Here is a 15,279-nt window from a genome sequence, read left to right as displayed (position 1 = left end):
TAATTAAATGTCGCTATTATTGTGTTTGTTAGCCACAATAACAATGCTTGAAGTGGGCAAGGACGTGTTGAAGTGGCCGGTGATGGAACGTGTTAGACAGTTAGGGTAAGATTTTACCTGCTTTTAAATTTATTTTACAGTCGTGAATCTAACAATGTAAATAATAATTATTTCAATAATAATTATGTTATTGTTGTATTAATAATGAATATAAGATTCTAGGATGATGACGATGAAGTTTTAATTTAAAGGTATTTTAAGAATGGACGGAAAATTTAAGATATTCAGACACATCCTATCATCCATCCATCCGTGTATTCATTCGTTCATTTATTCATTCATCCATTTATCTACCTATCTATCTATCTATCTATTCATTCATTCATTCGTTCGTTCGTTCGTTCGTTCATTCATTCATTTATTCATTCATCCATCCATATATCCATTTGCCAATCAATCAAATGATCCAACTTCAAACAACCAACCAGCCAAATAACCAACCGATCCAACGATTGAGTTCATTCAAATCAATCAACCGTCAACCTACCAAGCCACCTATCTATCAATCATGATTGAAATAGTTAATTTTGCATTATTGAAATAGTTAATCAATGGTTATACTGATGGTGACATGAGGTTTTTGCAGTAACAGCAGTCAGTAGTAGCTGCAGCAGTGGTGGTAGCAGCAGCAGTAGTAGTAGCAGCAGCAGTAGTAGCAGCAGCAGCAGCAGTAGTAGCAGCAGTAGTAGTAACAGCAGGCAAGTGGCAGTAGCAGGAAGCCGTAATAATAATAGTTGTATTAGTAGTAATTGATTTAGTAACTTTAGCAGAGCAGTTGCGTTGTTATGTTAGTAATGGGATTATTAATCAATAAATTTTATTATTTTTTACTATTTATATTATTATTGTTATTTTTCTTTAAAATTTTATTGTTACGATTGTTCCAATGAAATATTTTAAATTCATTTGTTCTTGTTGTTATTAGCATGGTTCAACAACCCAATTTGGTTACAATGAGCGTTTTATAGCTGATGTTGGCCTTGCTTGAATCGTTCTTCTGTTGTTTTATATGATTGCAACGTCGTTGTTGTGATGTTGTTGTTGAGATGTTGTTGTTGCTGATGTTGTTGTTGATGTTGTTGTTGATGTTGTTGGGATGTTGTTGTTGATGTCGTTGGGATGTTGTTGATGTTGTTGTTGGGATGTTGTTGTTGATGTTTTTGGGAGATTGTTGGGATGTTGTTGTTGATGTTGTTGTGATGTTGTTGTTGATGTTGTTGTAGTCGTTTTGCTATCGTAATTCAATGTAATAGTTGTTGCAATTTGAGTTTCCCTAATTGTTGATGTTAGTTTTTTTTATTACGCTGTAACAATTGCTATCGGTTATCATACTCGTGTGGTTGTTTTTGTTGTAATTGTTGTCCTGATGTTAAATGTAGTTGCTGTAATAAGAATGGCTGTCGCCTTGTTGCTATTGCTGACATTAATACAGCATCAACTGCAAAGACGATTTTTTTATTTAACTTTGGCAAACATTCGTCCATTCATTCATTCATTCGTTCATTCATTCATTCGTTCGTTCGTTCGTTCTTTCGTTCGTTCGTTCGTTCGTTTGTTCGTTCATTCATTCATTCATCATTCATTCATTCATTGGTCTAAAATCCTCTAGCTTCAGATGATAAGTGCACAGTATTTTCGTTATTTACATTTCATTTTCTCTCATAAGCGAATGCAAATTATTCAAAATAATAACAAAATAATAACTGTATTATTATTATTATTATTATTATTACTGTTGTTTAGTTGAAAATTATGAATTATTTATGATAATCCATCAAGCCGCCACTTTATACAGCGACAAGAATGATGATGACGATGACGATGATGATGACGACGACGATGATGATGACGAAGATGATGGTAACAATTTTCACGATGACGATTTAAATGCTGGTAACAATTTTGATGATGATGATGACGATGATGGTGATGACGATGATGATGATCGCGACGATGATGATGATTGTTCTAATAAAGATGATGAAGATAAGGACGACGGCGACGATGATGATGACGGTGATTGTGTTGCTGATGCTGATGATTTAGCACTCAAATGAAGATGATGATGACAACATATTAAATGCTAAACCTCATTATATGTATGTTTATCTGTATATGTATGTATATTTATGTATATTGTATGTGTATTCATGTTTGTTTGTGTATTCATGATGTATATTAGTATATACCCATGTGTATGTATGTGTACGTACATGTATGTATGTATATGTGTGTGTGTGTGGTTTGTGGGAGTGTGTATGCATGTGTGTGTGTGCATGCGTGCATGTGTGTGCGTGATTGATTGATTGATGTAAAATGAATGACATGAGATATGCAAAACATCTAATCAATCAGCTCCAGGATAACATTCTTCCACTTTAATTTATAAAGCTTGCCATGAGGTTTACTCCCATTCCATTTCGTTTTTTTTATATAATTTTTAGATTTATTTAAATTAATTCTACATCGTTAAAATTATTAAAAATCTATTCATTAAATTTTTGGAAACATATTCTTGACCTCTTTGTGGCAATTTTTTAGTTTTGTCCATGACCTTTGACTGATAAATTTTTTTTACAGGTGTGACACCGTCAAGCTAATTTCTTTGAATATGTATGTGTGCGTGTGTGTGTGTATGTATGTGTGGTGTGTGTATGTTTTTGTATGTATATGTAGGTTTGTGTTATGCCCGCGTTAATGTATGTTGTTTGGATGGATGTATGAAGTTGTGTGTATGTGTGAATGAATGTATGTGAAATAAACACGTGTGTTTGATTGTATGTGTGTGTGTGTGTACAACACGCATACGAGAGGCCACATAAACAAGACTGTTGTATATGTCTACAAAACAGACATCTGTATGAATGGAAATCACACGATTCGAGTAAAAAATTTTCAACGACTTTTATATTTTCTTCTTAATTCACAATGACGGTTCGGGACTGTGCTTGTGTAAAAATAAAAATGTCAAGTCATTTCCGACATGAATTGTATGAAAATATATGGAAAAATTCAAAGTCAGAATGTATTTTTTAATTATATTAACAACATTACAACCAATACAATATGATAACAGAAATACCTGCTAATACAACTGCATCGTCTGGTTTATTATACAGCCACATCAAGGTATTTGGACGTATTAAGTTAGGTATTTATAATTTTTTTTGTTAATGTTTAGGAATGCGTGTCTACACTGATTTCACGCATGGATATTTGGGATACGTGATGATTTTTGTATAAACTTGTTTGTATTGTGTATATATGTTGTGTGGTGTATCTGTGTATACATAAACACGCACATGTATTTCTGTCTGTTAAATTGTCTGTCTGTCTGTCTGTCTGTCTGTCTGTCTGTCTGTCTGTCTGTCTGTATGTATGTATGTTTTATTTAATACAATTTGAATTTGTGCACTAACAAATGAATCATTACTGAACACCTGGCATACGAGCGTACAAATGATGAGGAAGATGATTGTTGTGGTGATGCCGATGTTGATAACGACGACGACGATGATGATGATTGTTGTGATGATGATGATGTTGATGATGACGACGATAATGATGATTTTGTGATGATGATAATGACGATGATGGTAACGGTGATGATGACGACGATGATTGTTTTGATGACGGTGATGATGAAGGTGATGATGATAACGATGATGATGATTGTTGTGATGATGACGATGATGATGACGATGATGATGATGATTGTTGTGATGACGATGATGATGATTGTTGTGATGATGACGATGATGATGACGATGATGATGATGATTGTTGTGATGACGATGATGATGATTGTTGTGATGATGACGATGATGATGACGATGATGATGATTGCTGTGATGATGTCGGTTATTATTGCCACGTAAATTACAGCAACAATCAAAATAATGGCGATAATGATGATGATGCTTGATACCGCTGTTGTGTTGATGGCGCCGATGGTGATGATGATGGTGGTGGTGATGATGGTGGTGATGGTGGAGTTGATGATGATAATGATGATAATTATTTTAAAAGTTGAATAGAAATGATAATATGATAATGACTAATAGTAATAAATATTTACTTATTAGCACAAAAACAACAGGCCGGGCAGCAATAACACTCATCGCCAGTAAATCAAACTTATGGTCTGCAACAAATTGGAAAGCAAGTTATCCAATGCAAACAGACATACAAACAAACAAACATACAAACAAACAAACAAACAAATGAACAAACATACAAACAAGGTATGCAAACATACTTATATACTACGTAAATGAAGAATGTGTACAGTAAATTTAATCCACACACACACACACACACACACACACACACACACACACACACACACACACACACACACAACACACACAAAGACAAAGAAAAGAGAAGGGAGAGGAGAGCTAGAGAAAGAAAGAGAGAAAGATTTGTATGTAATACTTTTAATATTTGTTTTTTAAAGTAATATTTATTCAGTTAATTATTATGTAATTCGGTTATTTATTCCTGACTTACTATGATAACAGCGACATCAATAACAACAACAACATCATCATCAGCGACAACGATAAATGGTTCAACAGAGCCAGCTTCACAGCTATCAAAGATGGAAACAAATCCTTCATATATGACCTCAATGAGATAAAAAAAACACAACCAATCGCTAAGAGGATAGACAACAACATTAACAACAGAAATTACAACCAAATCAGGAAAACAACAACACAACAACAACACAACAACAACACAACAACATCATCAAATACCAAATAATCAATCAACAACTACAAAACCAATAAACTACACCAAAAACACCAAATAACTTGATCAGCCAGCAACAACAACTACAACGTTTGCAAGCAACAACAACAACAGCACATAAAAAAACATCATCCAACAACAAAAACATCACCAAAAAACAACAAAAATCATCCACAAACACCAAAAACACCAAAAAAAACCCAACATTAAGCAACAAATCAGCCACACTATCTGCCACGAAGATCTGTATCAAATGACCCATCTCTAATGTCTCATTTTGAACTACATCTATGCATATCTTTTGGCCGGCACTCTATCTATCTGTCCTGGACAAAAATTAATTCCACCAGTGTAATTCGCTACGCTCTACATACTAAATTACACGTGTATTGCAAATTGCATTTCGTAGTCCCAGCTATAGCTATAGCCGGGACTACAAAATGGAATTTGGATTTTGGGGTTTTTTCTACTTTTGCATATACTAACGGAGATGAAAAATGTGTTTAAATGATTATCATCATTCACTATTATCATCATTATAGTGATTATAACTTGTATTGTTTGTTAATAGCAGCATTAGTAGCAGTTGCAGTTGTAGCTGTAGTAGAAGTAGCAGTAGTAGCTACATTAGAAGTAGTAGTAGTAGTAGCTGTATTAGATGTATGATGATGATGGTAAGGATGATGATGATGATGATGATAATAATAATAATAATAATAATCAATTTTTTCAAAAGATAGCTAAAGAGTGGAAATGACAAACAGCATATTTTATAATTCATTCACTAGAGACGGGCTTGTACATAAATGCAGAGGAGCAGTTTCATTGTGTACATGTTTAATAATAATAATAATAGAATAATAATAAGATAATAATAATAATGAATAATATTTACCATCATCATTATCACCACCATCATCGTTATCATCATCATCATCGTCATCATCATCGTCATCATCATCGTCATCATATGATCAGTGGAGGTAAGGTTTTCACATTGCATCTGCAGATAAGATGATAACGAAGATGATGCTATACTCTGAGATCACTGTGAAAACTTATATTGAAACTGGGTGTACAACATAGCACAGAAAGAATGATTCAAATGTGTGTGTCTGTATGTGTGTGTTTGTTTGTATGTGTGTGTTTGTTTGTATGTGTGTGTGTGTGTGTGTTTGTTTCTATATGTGTGTGTGTGTGTGTGTGTGCTTGTCTTTATTTGTTGTGTGTGTGTGTTTGTTTCTATATGTGTGTGTGTGTGTGTGTGCTTGTCTTTATTTGTTTGCTTGTACTTGAGTGTGTAGTTTTGCGTAGTTATACCTAAACTAAACTGAGCATTTTACCTAGCAAAACTATTTAAACATAGTAGGTGTATGAGGCTTGTTAACACACCACACACACACACACACACACACACGTACACACACACACACACACACACGTGTAGGACTTACTATAGAAATAAAATTAAATACAAAGGAGACAAAAGATTTAAAAACGAAAGACCCAGGTGTTCTACGTCACCATATTACGTCATCTCATATCGTCATCCCATTTCGTCATTCCATTACGACAATATATGCATATGACGAGGTCACTTAAGAGTCTTCTCAGCCATTTCGTTTATTTTATTTCAATATTTTTTCAGGATCGAATAAATTATTGTATTGTGCTGTATTGTATTGTATTGTATTGTGTGGTTTGTGTTGTATGGTATTGTATTGTATTGTATTTTATGGTTTGGTTTGTTATAATATTGTGTTGTATGGTATTGTATTGTATTGTATGGTTTGTGTTGTATGGTATTGTATTGTATTGTATTGTTTGTGTTTTATTATATAGTATAGTATTGTATTGAATGATATTGTATTGTGTTGTATTATGGTATGGTATTGTATTGTATTGTATTGTGTATCACTCCATTACGTCATTTCAACACTAAGCCAACAAATAAATCCTTATGAATAGTAATGTTTCGTCTTCTTTTGCTTCTAACCAAAAATTTTTTTCAGAGCAATTTCAATGTATTTAAATTAACCCTACAAATAATAAAATAAAACCAACTTCGTGGATTTACGGTTGTTGTTGTCAGGTTACCGAATCAGTTAGATCAATGAAATACAACACAATACAATACCATTAAATACAAGACAATACCATAAATACAATACAGTACAATACAAGACAATGCCATACAATACAATACAACCCCATACCATACAATACAATACAACACAATACAATACAATACGTACAATATCATTCAATACATTACTACACAATACCATACAATACAATACAACACAGTAACATACAGTAAAATACAATACAAAACAATACCATACAATACAACACAATACAATACAACACAGTGTCATACAATACAATACAAAACAATAAAATACAACACAATACAAAACAACACAGTACTATACAATACAATACAACACATTACCATACAATACAATACAACACAATACCATACAAAACAAAAGTTGGGATTGAATCGCATAATATTCATATATAAAGATACCCATTCAATACACATGGTCGGTCATGTAAATGTTGAAATACGCACATATGATAAAAAAATGTCAAACATCTATCTTTTTCTCTCCCTTTCCCTTTCTCTCTCTCTCTCTCACTCTCTCTCTTTCTTCCTATCTATATATTTTTTATTTATTTATATTTTATATAAAGGATATATATATATATAATATATATGAAATAAATTACGTTTATGAAAAATTTCCCAGATGAATGCTATACATCTATCTAAAACACTCACACACATAAACACACACACTTACGTAAACACACACAAACACACACACATAAACACACACACACAGGCAAACACACAGCAAGATATATATATAATATACCGCTCATTGTTTTCTACCTGGTTTAAAAAGAACATTTATTTCAATAGTGGTGGTAGTATTAGTAGGTATTTTACTAAAGTTTTATCATTTTCATCATTTATTGTTCTTAGTTATATCGATGTTCGATACATCAAAGTACGTTATATCGAATGTTTTCTAATTAATTTCATTTACTGGAAGGAATGTTATAAGAAAGGTATTATACGATTTGTTGAAATGTTTGAGGTGATTATCAGTTTTCCATATAAAAACTTGTAAAACTGTATTAAAAGTTGATTTAGTAAATTAAAAGTATCCAGTAATTTTACAGTAATACTGATACGACACAGAGAAGCAATTCAAAACAGAAAATTATCGCTAGAAGTAGTAACCATAGTAAAAAAAATGGTAGTATTAGCCATAAAATTCATTAGTGATAATAAAAAACTGACAATGAAATCTATAGTACTAAATCTAATTCATTATAAAAATTAATTAGAATTTTGTATGCCGCGGTAATTAATATATAAATAATGAAATGAAACAGCCATTGTTTTGTCAGAATAGTAATGTACTTTGCATCCCCTTATGTTTAGCACGTATAGTTCATCCATTCAATATGTACCATATCGATCGATTTGCTTGGCTTTATTATTATTATTATTAGATAGATACACATATACACATACACAAATATATATATGTGTGTGTGTGTGTGTGTGTGTGTGTGTGTGTGTGTGTGTGTGTGTGTATGTGTGTGTGTATGCAAATATGTATAAGATATATAAAACCATTATTCATTAGCATGTAGCACAAAGTATAGATATGCAGCAACACAAACCAAACACATGCATACCATGACATTTTGTAGTCGTAGTACAATAGGCTTATTATTGAGCTCTATGTCAATCATACACTCACTCATTTTTTATATTCATTAGTGTGTGTGTGTGTGTACCTGTTTGTGTACGTGTGTGTTTATGTGTGTGTGTGTGTGTGTGTGTGTGTGTGTTTGTGTGTGTGTGTGTGTGTGTGTGTGTGTGTGTGTGTGTGTGTGTCATGAATAATGTATGTATCGCGAATTGTATTACGTATTAATGCATCGCAGGGTTCGAGTGTGAGTGCGCTAAGCAGTGAAGAATAAAAGAATGAATATTTGAATGAGTGATTGAATGGTTGAATGATTGAATGAATGAATAGAAGAAAGAATGAATGAATGAATAGAAGAAAGAATGAATGAATGAATGTTAAAGCTATTTGAATAGGTGGAGGTGTCTAGGATATTTTCAGTTGATTTTATAATCTTGTATGAATTCCTAGTCAATTTGATTGAAATGATTTAAGTTTCTGCTTCATTTGGCCATGTTTATTTTATTCTCACCTAGTGCTAAATATTTCTGGCCATTTAAATTAAGCTATTGTAGGAAGAGAGAGATAGTAGATTGAATTAAATTTCATTAACTTTCAATCTTTTGGATAAATTTTACATAAAACGTAAAATAATATTATTTTGAAGAACTTCAATATTTGCAGAAATGATTTTTACAGGTAATGCTAAACTGTAGAACTAATTGTTGAATGAATTTACCTAAAGAACCCCAGCCAAAGAATAGCATAAAAACATAACACGACAACAATAACTCTCGGAAACCAATTGTAGAAAACAACAACGACAAGATAACGATGGCCACAAGGTACTCAGCATCTCGACTTTCCTACCACAGCACTCTGCATCCGCCATCATTCGAGAACCACGTGGAAACCTATCGTTCCCGATCACGCAACAACAGCACCAACCTCTACAACTCCATAGACAGAAGTAGGAGCCCCAATCTGGATGCCGAATTAAAAGGGGTCGAGAAAAGTGGTCGAGACTATCACGTAACCGTCAATTTGAACGCCCTGCAAGCAACCAATCAAATCAACAGCCTCAACAACGCCACGTTAGATAATCTCCGAAACAGGCAAGCCAACGGCAAGAGCCTGCTTCAACAAACGACGACCACAAACGTCTTTCAGCCCGGCTTCAGCAACATCGATAACTCGTACGCCGAGTACAACACGTCGACAACTGTCGCCCCTAGGAGCGGTCTGGCAAGGAGGACAGTTGTCACATTGAATGGAGGTGATGATGCATCGTTATACGCATATCAACAGCAGCTTCAGCAGCAGCAGCAAGTTCAGTATCTTTCTCAACCGTCGCCGAGGCAGCACGTATTTTCCACTTCCTCGCCATTCAATTACAAATCTGTCTCAATTTCATCCTCAGTTTCTCCGCAGTTTTCGAAGACTCCTGTCATTGAGAATGCTTACACGGTTAAGTCTATAACTTCAAGCAACCAGCAGAGGCAAGCTAGCACCATCAACAAGACACCACGGAATGACACCGTTAGTTAGTTTTGTTGAATATTATTTTTATTTATAAACGACCAATAAAATGTGAAATAAAAAAAACATAATAGTTTCTCTTTAGCTAAGAACTTTTTATTGATAGATATAAAAATATTTTAATTGTTTAAACATTAAAATCATTTTTGGATGAGTAGATTTCATGTTTGTTTGATAAAGAATTAACACCAACAAACATAATTAATAATTTGGTAACGAAAAATATTAAAACAGGTTGAATTCAACTTGAATCTGAATGGTCAGCTGGTGAGGCAAGTTCAGCCAGTGACCCAAAAAACCACTGACTGGACGATATATGGAGGTGTGCAGATTCCAGTGCCCGCTGAGGAAAAGGTTGAATCGTACGTGTCTAGAACAAATCAACGGTTCATTGAAGACGATGGTGATGAAGAAGAGGAGGAGGAGGAAGAGATGTTACAGAGAAATGCTCTCAAAAGTACTCCAGAAGGTTTCATTTGATTCAAATATCTTATAAATTAACGTTTCATTTTGATGATTTTTCTAACGGTCACTTTCTTAAGATGTGTTGCTTGAAATGTACGCAACAATGTTCCTGATAACTTTTCTTGATGCGATTTTCTTTCATATCAAATGGAATAATTTTTTAAAATTTTATTATCATATTGCGAATTCTATTAACAGAGACTTACAAATCTCTCTACGATATGACGAAGAACAATTGGTGGCTCAATCTCGAATATGGCAGCGCTCCGAAGGTCAGAACGGAAAGCGAGAGGAAAAAAACTCTCCCGAAAGAAACTGCTACCGAGAGTATAGATGTGGTTTTAGAGCAGGTGTTTTCAATTTTTTAAAAGCTTAAAATGTTTAATTTGAAAATTTCGACTTCTACTAAAGATTTCATTAGTTTAAAGTTTGACTAACTTTGAAATTGAAAACCAAACATAACAGGTGAAGCTCGTTCTCGACAATTACACGGCCCGAGCCAACGTGCAAGTGAGAAGTGAACGAATCGTTCCTATTGATTTCAGAAGCAAACTCTACTCTGTAACCGCAGTTATCGTCACTAAAAACATTGAACTAGACATGAATTCAAGTGACGAGGCGGTTGATTTGTACGAAAAAGCCCTGGCAATGGAAAGACGCTCTGGCGGAAAACTTTCGAACGATGACATCAAAAAAATCTTTGTCAGAATGGTCGAAATAAATAAACATTTGCCAAACAATAGCAATCCTAATGTGAAATACGACAATTTCGTTACGAAAAATTTAGAAAATTACGATTTTAGCGATGGGGGCGGTACGGCAAGGCGAAGTAACTTCAACAACAATCAGGCGATGGCTTCTAGCAACAACGCGTTCAGCTCAAGGACTTACTCAAACTTCACAAATGGCGTGGGATACAGCAATCAAAACTCTGTATTTGCTGACGGTCCCAAAAAGAAATCCTCTTCAAAAATGAGACAGATGAATTACTGACAGTGACACAAACTTTTAGAAATATTTTCAACATTTTTAACGCTTCTTGAAATAGATTAATACATTTTAAATTTATTTAAATCACTTAACGTTTCTTTATTTACTTTTACAGTAAAAGTAAAAGTTTTAATTCTATTTGTAGAAATTTTTTGGCGGAAACTCAGTGATATTTTTGCATTCACTATTATTTATGTTAAATTAATAAATCATCTACATTTTAAGACAAAACTTTAGAAATTATTTTTATTTTTTGAACTTTATATCTCGTTTAATTCATACAACACTTGTTTGCATATTAATTATAAAAAAAATTAATTTTTTGCATTTACTGTTTTTGATATCAACTTAACCGTTAAATTTAAATTTGTTTTCTTCAAGCTTTTAACGTTATTTAACTGTCTTATAACCGAAATGCAATTTAAATGCGAAAATTGTTTACTTGTTAGGAAAAGAAATTTTTTTGTAAGATTTTTTACTTATTTTCTCTCAAAATTAAAATTAATGTGCTCTTTAACGCTAGAAAATGTACTGAATAGTTGTAATGTACCTAGTTTTCTTTCTCGTGCCTTATCCTTTCTGGGTTTCAGGACATTGGCGACCGTCGACTTCCACAAAACCCGATCTTTAACACTTTGTAAGAGTTGAAATATAGTGAATGTACCTACTACTACTGTAGTAATCTGTAACGTAAAAAATAACACGGATATTGCATGTCACTAATAAATAATTGAATAACAGATCGATAATAGACTAATGGTGATAAATGAAATTTTTTTTTTATATTTCGATTTTGTTTAAATTTCCAAAAATTATTTGAAAAACTTTTTCAGAAACTCGCAGTCATCGAATTCTTCTACAGCTACTTTCTACTTGAATTTTCAAAGTTTTTTTATTTCTCCGGAATCCTACCCTGGCAACCAGCGCAAAATGTTCTGATTGAGTTTTGGTACATCGATGCTCTGGCCGTCATCGCCATGAGCCATTTCTTAGGGTTTGGCGCTATTATATTTTTGAATTCGCATAAAACTATAAAACCCGATGATTGTGTTAACATATAAAAAAATTCTTTGCGCATATGCTTCATTAACTAATATCATTCATATTTAATATAAAACATTTTATTCATGTTGTTCATCTTAGTACATTTTATATTTTCAGAATAGTTACAACATTTTTAGAAACTATTCAGAAATCTGTTCTGCTGACTGTTGGCTTAACATCATGTGCTGTCCTGTTCAATATGAAAGACTCTAACAAGTTTAATATTTATGAATATGTCAGTGTTTTTTCCTTCATTTTGTTCATGACATTTGTTAAATCTTCAACGTTGAAAACATTCATTGGAAAATGGTACCTTTACGAAAATAATATAACGTGCAAGGAATGTAGGAACAAATTACTAGCTAACTATAGCATTGAGACTGTCAACTCAAATGTATCCAACGATGTATGCATGCATGGTGGTGGAGACTGCATTAGAAGGATTTGATTCAACTTATTTCATTCCATTTTGCAAATTTAAAAATGTTTTTTATGGAAATTAAATTATTTTAAAATAGCTCGTGTACTTTCATGTGTTATTTTCAATAAATTATTGTTACGACTTTAATGTTGTCACTATGTAGGCTACTACAAAGCGATAAATAATTTGGTGAGAACGTTTGTTTTAATGTGAACTTGAAATGACGTGAACTGCTGTAAACATAAACAACCCACTATTTAAAATTTGTTTACATCTATATAACTAAAAGAAAAAACTTATGAAGTAGGATACATTTTATAAGAAATTAAAAACCGAAAAATCTATTTTTAAAAAATGGAAAACGGCAATAGCCTAAATAATTCACCTGTTAACTTGATCGCAAGTGGAACCGGAGTGGAGTTAAAAGCTAATGCGGAGGAACAGAACAAGGAATTTTTTTCTAAAATTAATAAATTCATTGAAAAGTCATGGACGTCCATACACAAAGATTTGAGGCCCCATTTCAAAGATTTAAAAAGTAGCGGCGACGTGGCGAAACTTTCCAACTCAGTGAAAAGAATAAAAGTGAAAGATCTTGAGCAAAGCCTTAAAAGACGCCATTCGCAGAATAATGATCGGAACAGAAAGATGCATCTGGAAAGTCAGATACAAAGGGAACTGCAAGAAGACTTTCCAGATAAAAATTGTACGTACGAATTTTTCCCACCATCATTACCTCCATCAAAAGAACCATCAAATGTGTACGTGAACGGCGGAAAGACCGAGGAAGCATACAAAAATAATGACGAAAGTACTTTAATCTCAACACTAAACTTGACCGGCATTGAGAACATATCATCATCGATGTATCTGCAGATTTTGTGCCTACAATCTCTCCTCTTGGAACAGTTCGAGAAACAGCTGACTCAGCAGAAAGCAAACATTTCCATGCCGCATAAGGATTTGCTCACCTTCTTTCCCAAACAATTTTTGCATTTGTTCGATCAAGATAACGACATAAAATCTAGCAAAGAATCGCAAACTGATGATGTTAAAAATTTTTATTTGAATAAAGTCAATGAACTGAATCATTACAATTTGCTTGGGAAATCGACAAGAGGAAAGAATAAAAAAGAATATATAGCTTTAGCAGATAGACTTTTGAAGGATCAAAAATTAATACAGCAGCAGTTAAAAGAGTTGGTTTTGAAGCAGCAGTTGCAGCACCACCAGTTGGAACACCTGAGCAGCAACATAACTGGTTCCTCTTATGCTAGAACTAAAAAGTCTGAATCAAAAACAGTTCAAAGTAAAAACATTAAAGCGAAAAGTTCTATCTCGACAGCATATCGATCTATTGAACAATGTTCTAAAATGATGAGCCAGAAAAATCCAAAAGCACTAAGTGCGTTGATGAAACGCGAGAAATTTGACATATTTTTAGAATTCGACCAATTGGAATATCGCATTCAACAAAATATCGCAAAAGTTGTTGATGCTATGAGCAAAAAATTGAAAATGCGTACTTCTGTTTTAAATATTACTGACAAGCGTCAGTTGGAGAAAAGTTTGCTAAAGATTAACAACATCTGGGATGATTACAGAAAACAGGCAAACATACTCAAGAGATTCCGTGGGGGTAAAAATTTTGATTTAAACATTTCATTATCTAATGAAATGCTTTCTCTCAAAAAGAAAACACTCAATCGATCGAGTAATGTCGATCCAGTTATGGAACTAAAAGAACAGCTGATCCATCTTCAGCTCACGATCGAATCACTGATTAGTAACATCGATCAAAAAGTTCAAAAATTTTACTACAACAAACTTATATGTACCATTCAAAAGTTAGACGAAGTTTTGAGCTTTACTCAAAATCTCATGACATCATTTGTAAGTTCGTGTGAATGTTCTGAAGAGATGATTACTCAGTCGTCAAAATCCCACCAGCAAATTTCTCTCAACAAAACTAAATCTTCGAACGTTGACACGTCGATAGAGTTCGATCATTTCACAGCCGATTCTTACATGACAAGTGCCGCCTCGTTCACATCTTCCAGCTCCATTTACAAAGACGTCCCAGCAAAGCAGCAAAATTCAGATAGCAGCATTGAAACTGTTAATGGTACCGGTGAAAACGATGACAAGAAAACAGAAGGTTTAGAATTGGCTTGGGGAAATTTTGTGAGCCACGGATGGGTGAAGACCTTCCCAATCGAAATCGGCAAACCCCATTCAAAATAAATGTGTAAATGGAAGTTTATGCTATTAAGTACTTGGCTGATTTGT

At 33.4% G+C, this 15,279-nt stretch overlaps 2 protein-coding genes across 2 annotated transcripts; both read left to right on the top strand.

Moving 5' to 3' along the window:
- The first annotated feature begins 9,279 nt into the window (after nt 1–9,279).
- HELRODRAFT_190017 (hypothetical protein) lies at nt 9,280–11,999 on the top strand. Its single transcript, XM_009011827.1, has 4 exons — nt 9,280–10,070; nt 10,305–10,539; nt 10,734–10,885; nt 11,001–11,999. The coding sequence occupies exons 1-4, from the start codon at nt 9,366–9,368 to the stop codon at nt 11,526–11,528; spliced, it is 1,620 nt and encodes a 539-aa protein (XP_009010075.1). The 5' UTR covers nt 9,280–9,365; the 3' UTR covers nt 11,529–11,999.
- Nucleotides 12,000–13,344: 1,345 nt separating this feature from the next.
- On the top strand, nt 13,345–15,234 carry HELRODRAFT_166595 (hypothetical protein; the record flags this gene model as incomplete). Its single annotated transcript, XM_009011826.1, has 1 exon — nt 13,345–15,234. The coding sequence occupies one exon, from the start codon at nt 13,345–13,347 to the stop codon at nt 15,232–15,234; it is 1,890 nt and encodes a 629-aa protein (XP_009010074.1).
- Nucleotides 15,235–15,279: the final 45 nt, after the last annotated feature.

Source organism: Helobdella robusta, assembly GCF_000326865.2.
Source record: "Helobdella robusta unplaced genomic scaffold HELROscaffold_10, whole genome shotgun sequence".
Taxonomy (NCBI): domain Eukaryota; kingdom Metazoa; phylum Annelida; class Clitellata; order Rhynchobdellida; family Glossiphoniidae; genus Helobdella; species Helobdella robusta.
This window is presented reverse-complemented; position numbering and strand designations above follow the sequence as displayed.

What these genes read in the sequence shown, in the direction of transcription:
- HELRODRAFT_190017 (XM_009011827.1), top strand. Translation starts at nt 9,366, where the DNA reads ATGGCCACAAGGTACTCAGCATCTCGACTTTCCTACCACAGCACTCTG. An exon ending in TCTCAAAAGTACTCCAGAAG is followed by an intron (nt 10,540 to 10,733) that starts GTTTCATTTGAT and finishes TTCTATTAACAG; the next exon opens with AGACTTACAAATCTCTCTAC. An exon ending in TAGATGTGGTTTTAGAGCAG is followed by an intron (nt 10,886 to 11,000) that starts GTGTTTTCAATT and finishes CAAACATAACAG; the next exon opens with GTGAAGCTCGTTCTCGACAA.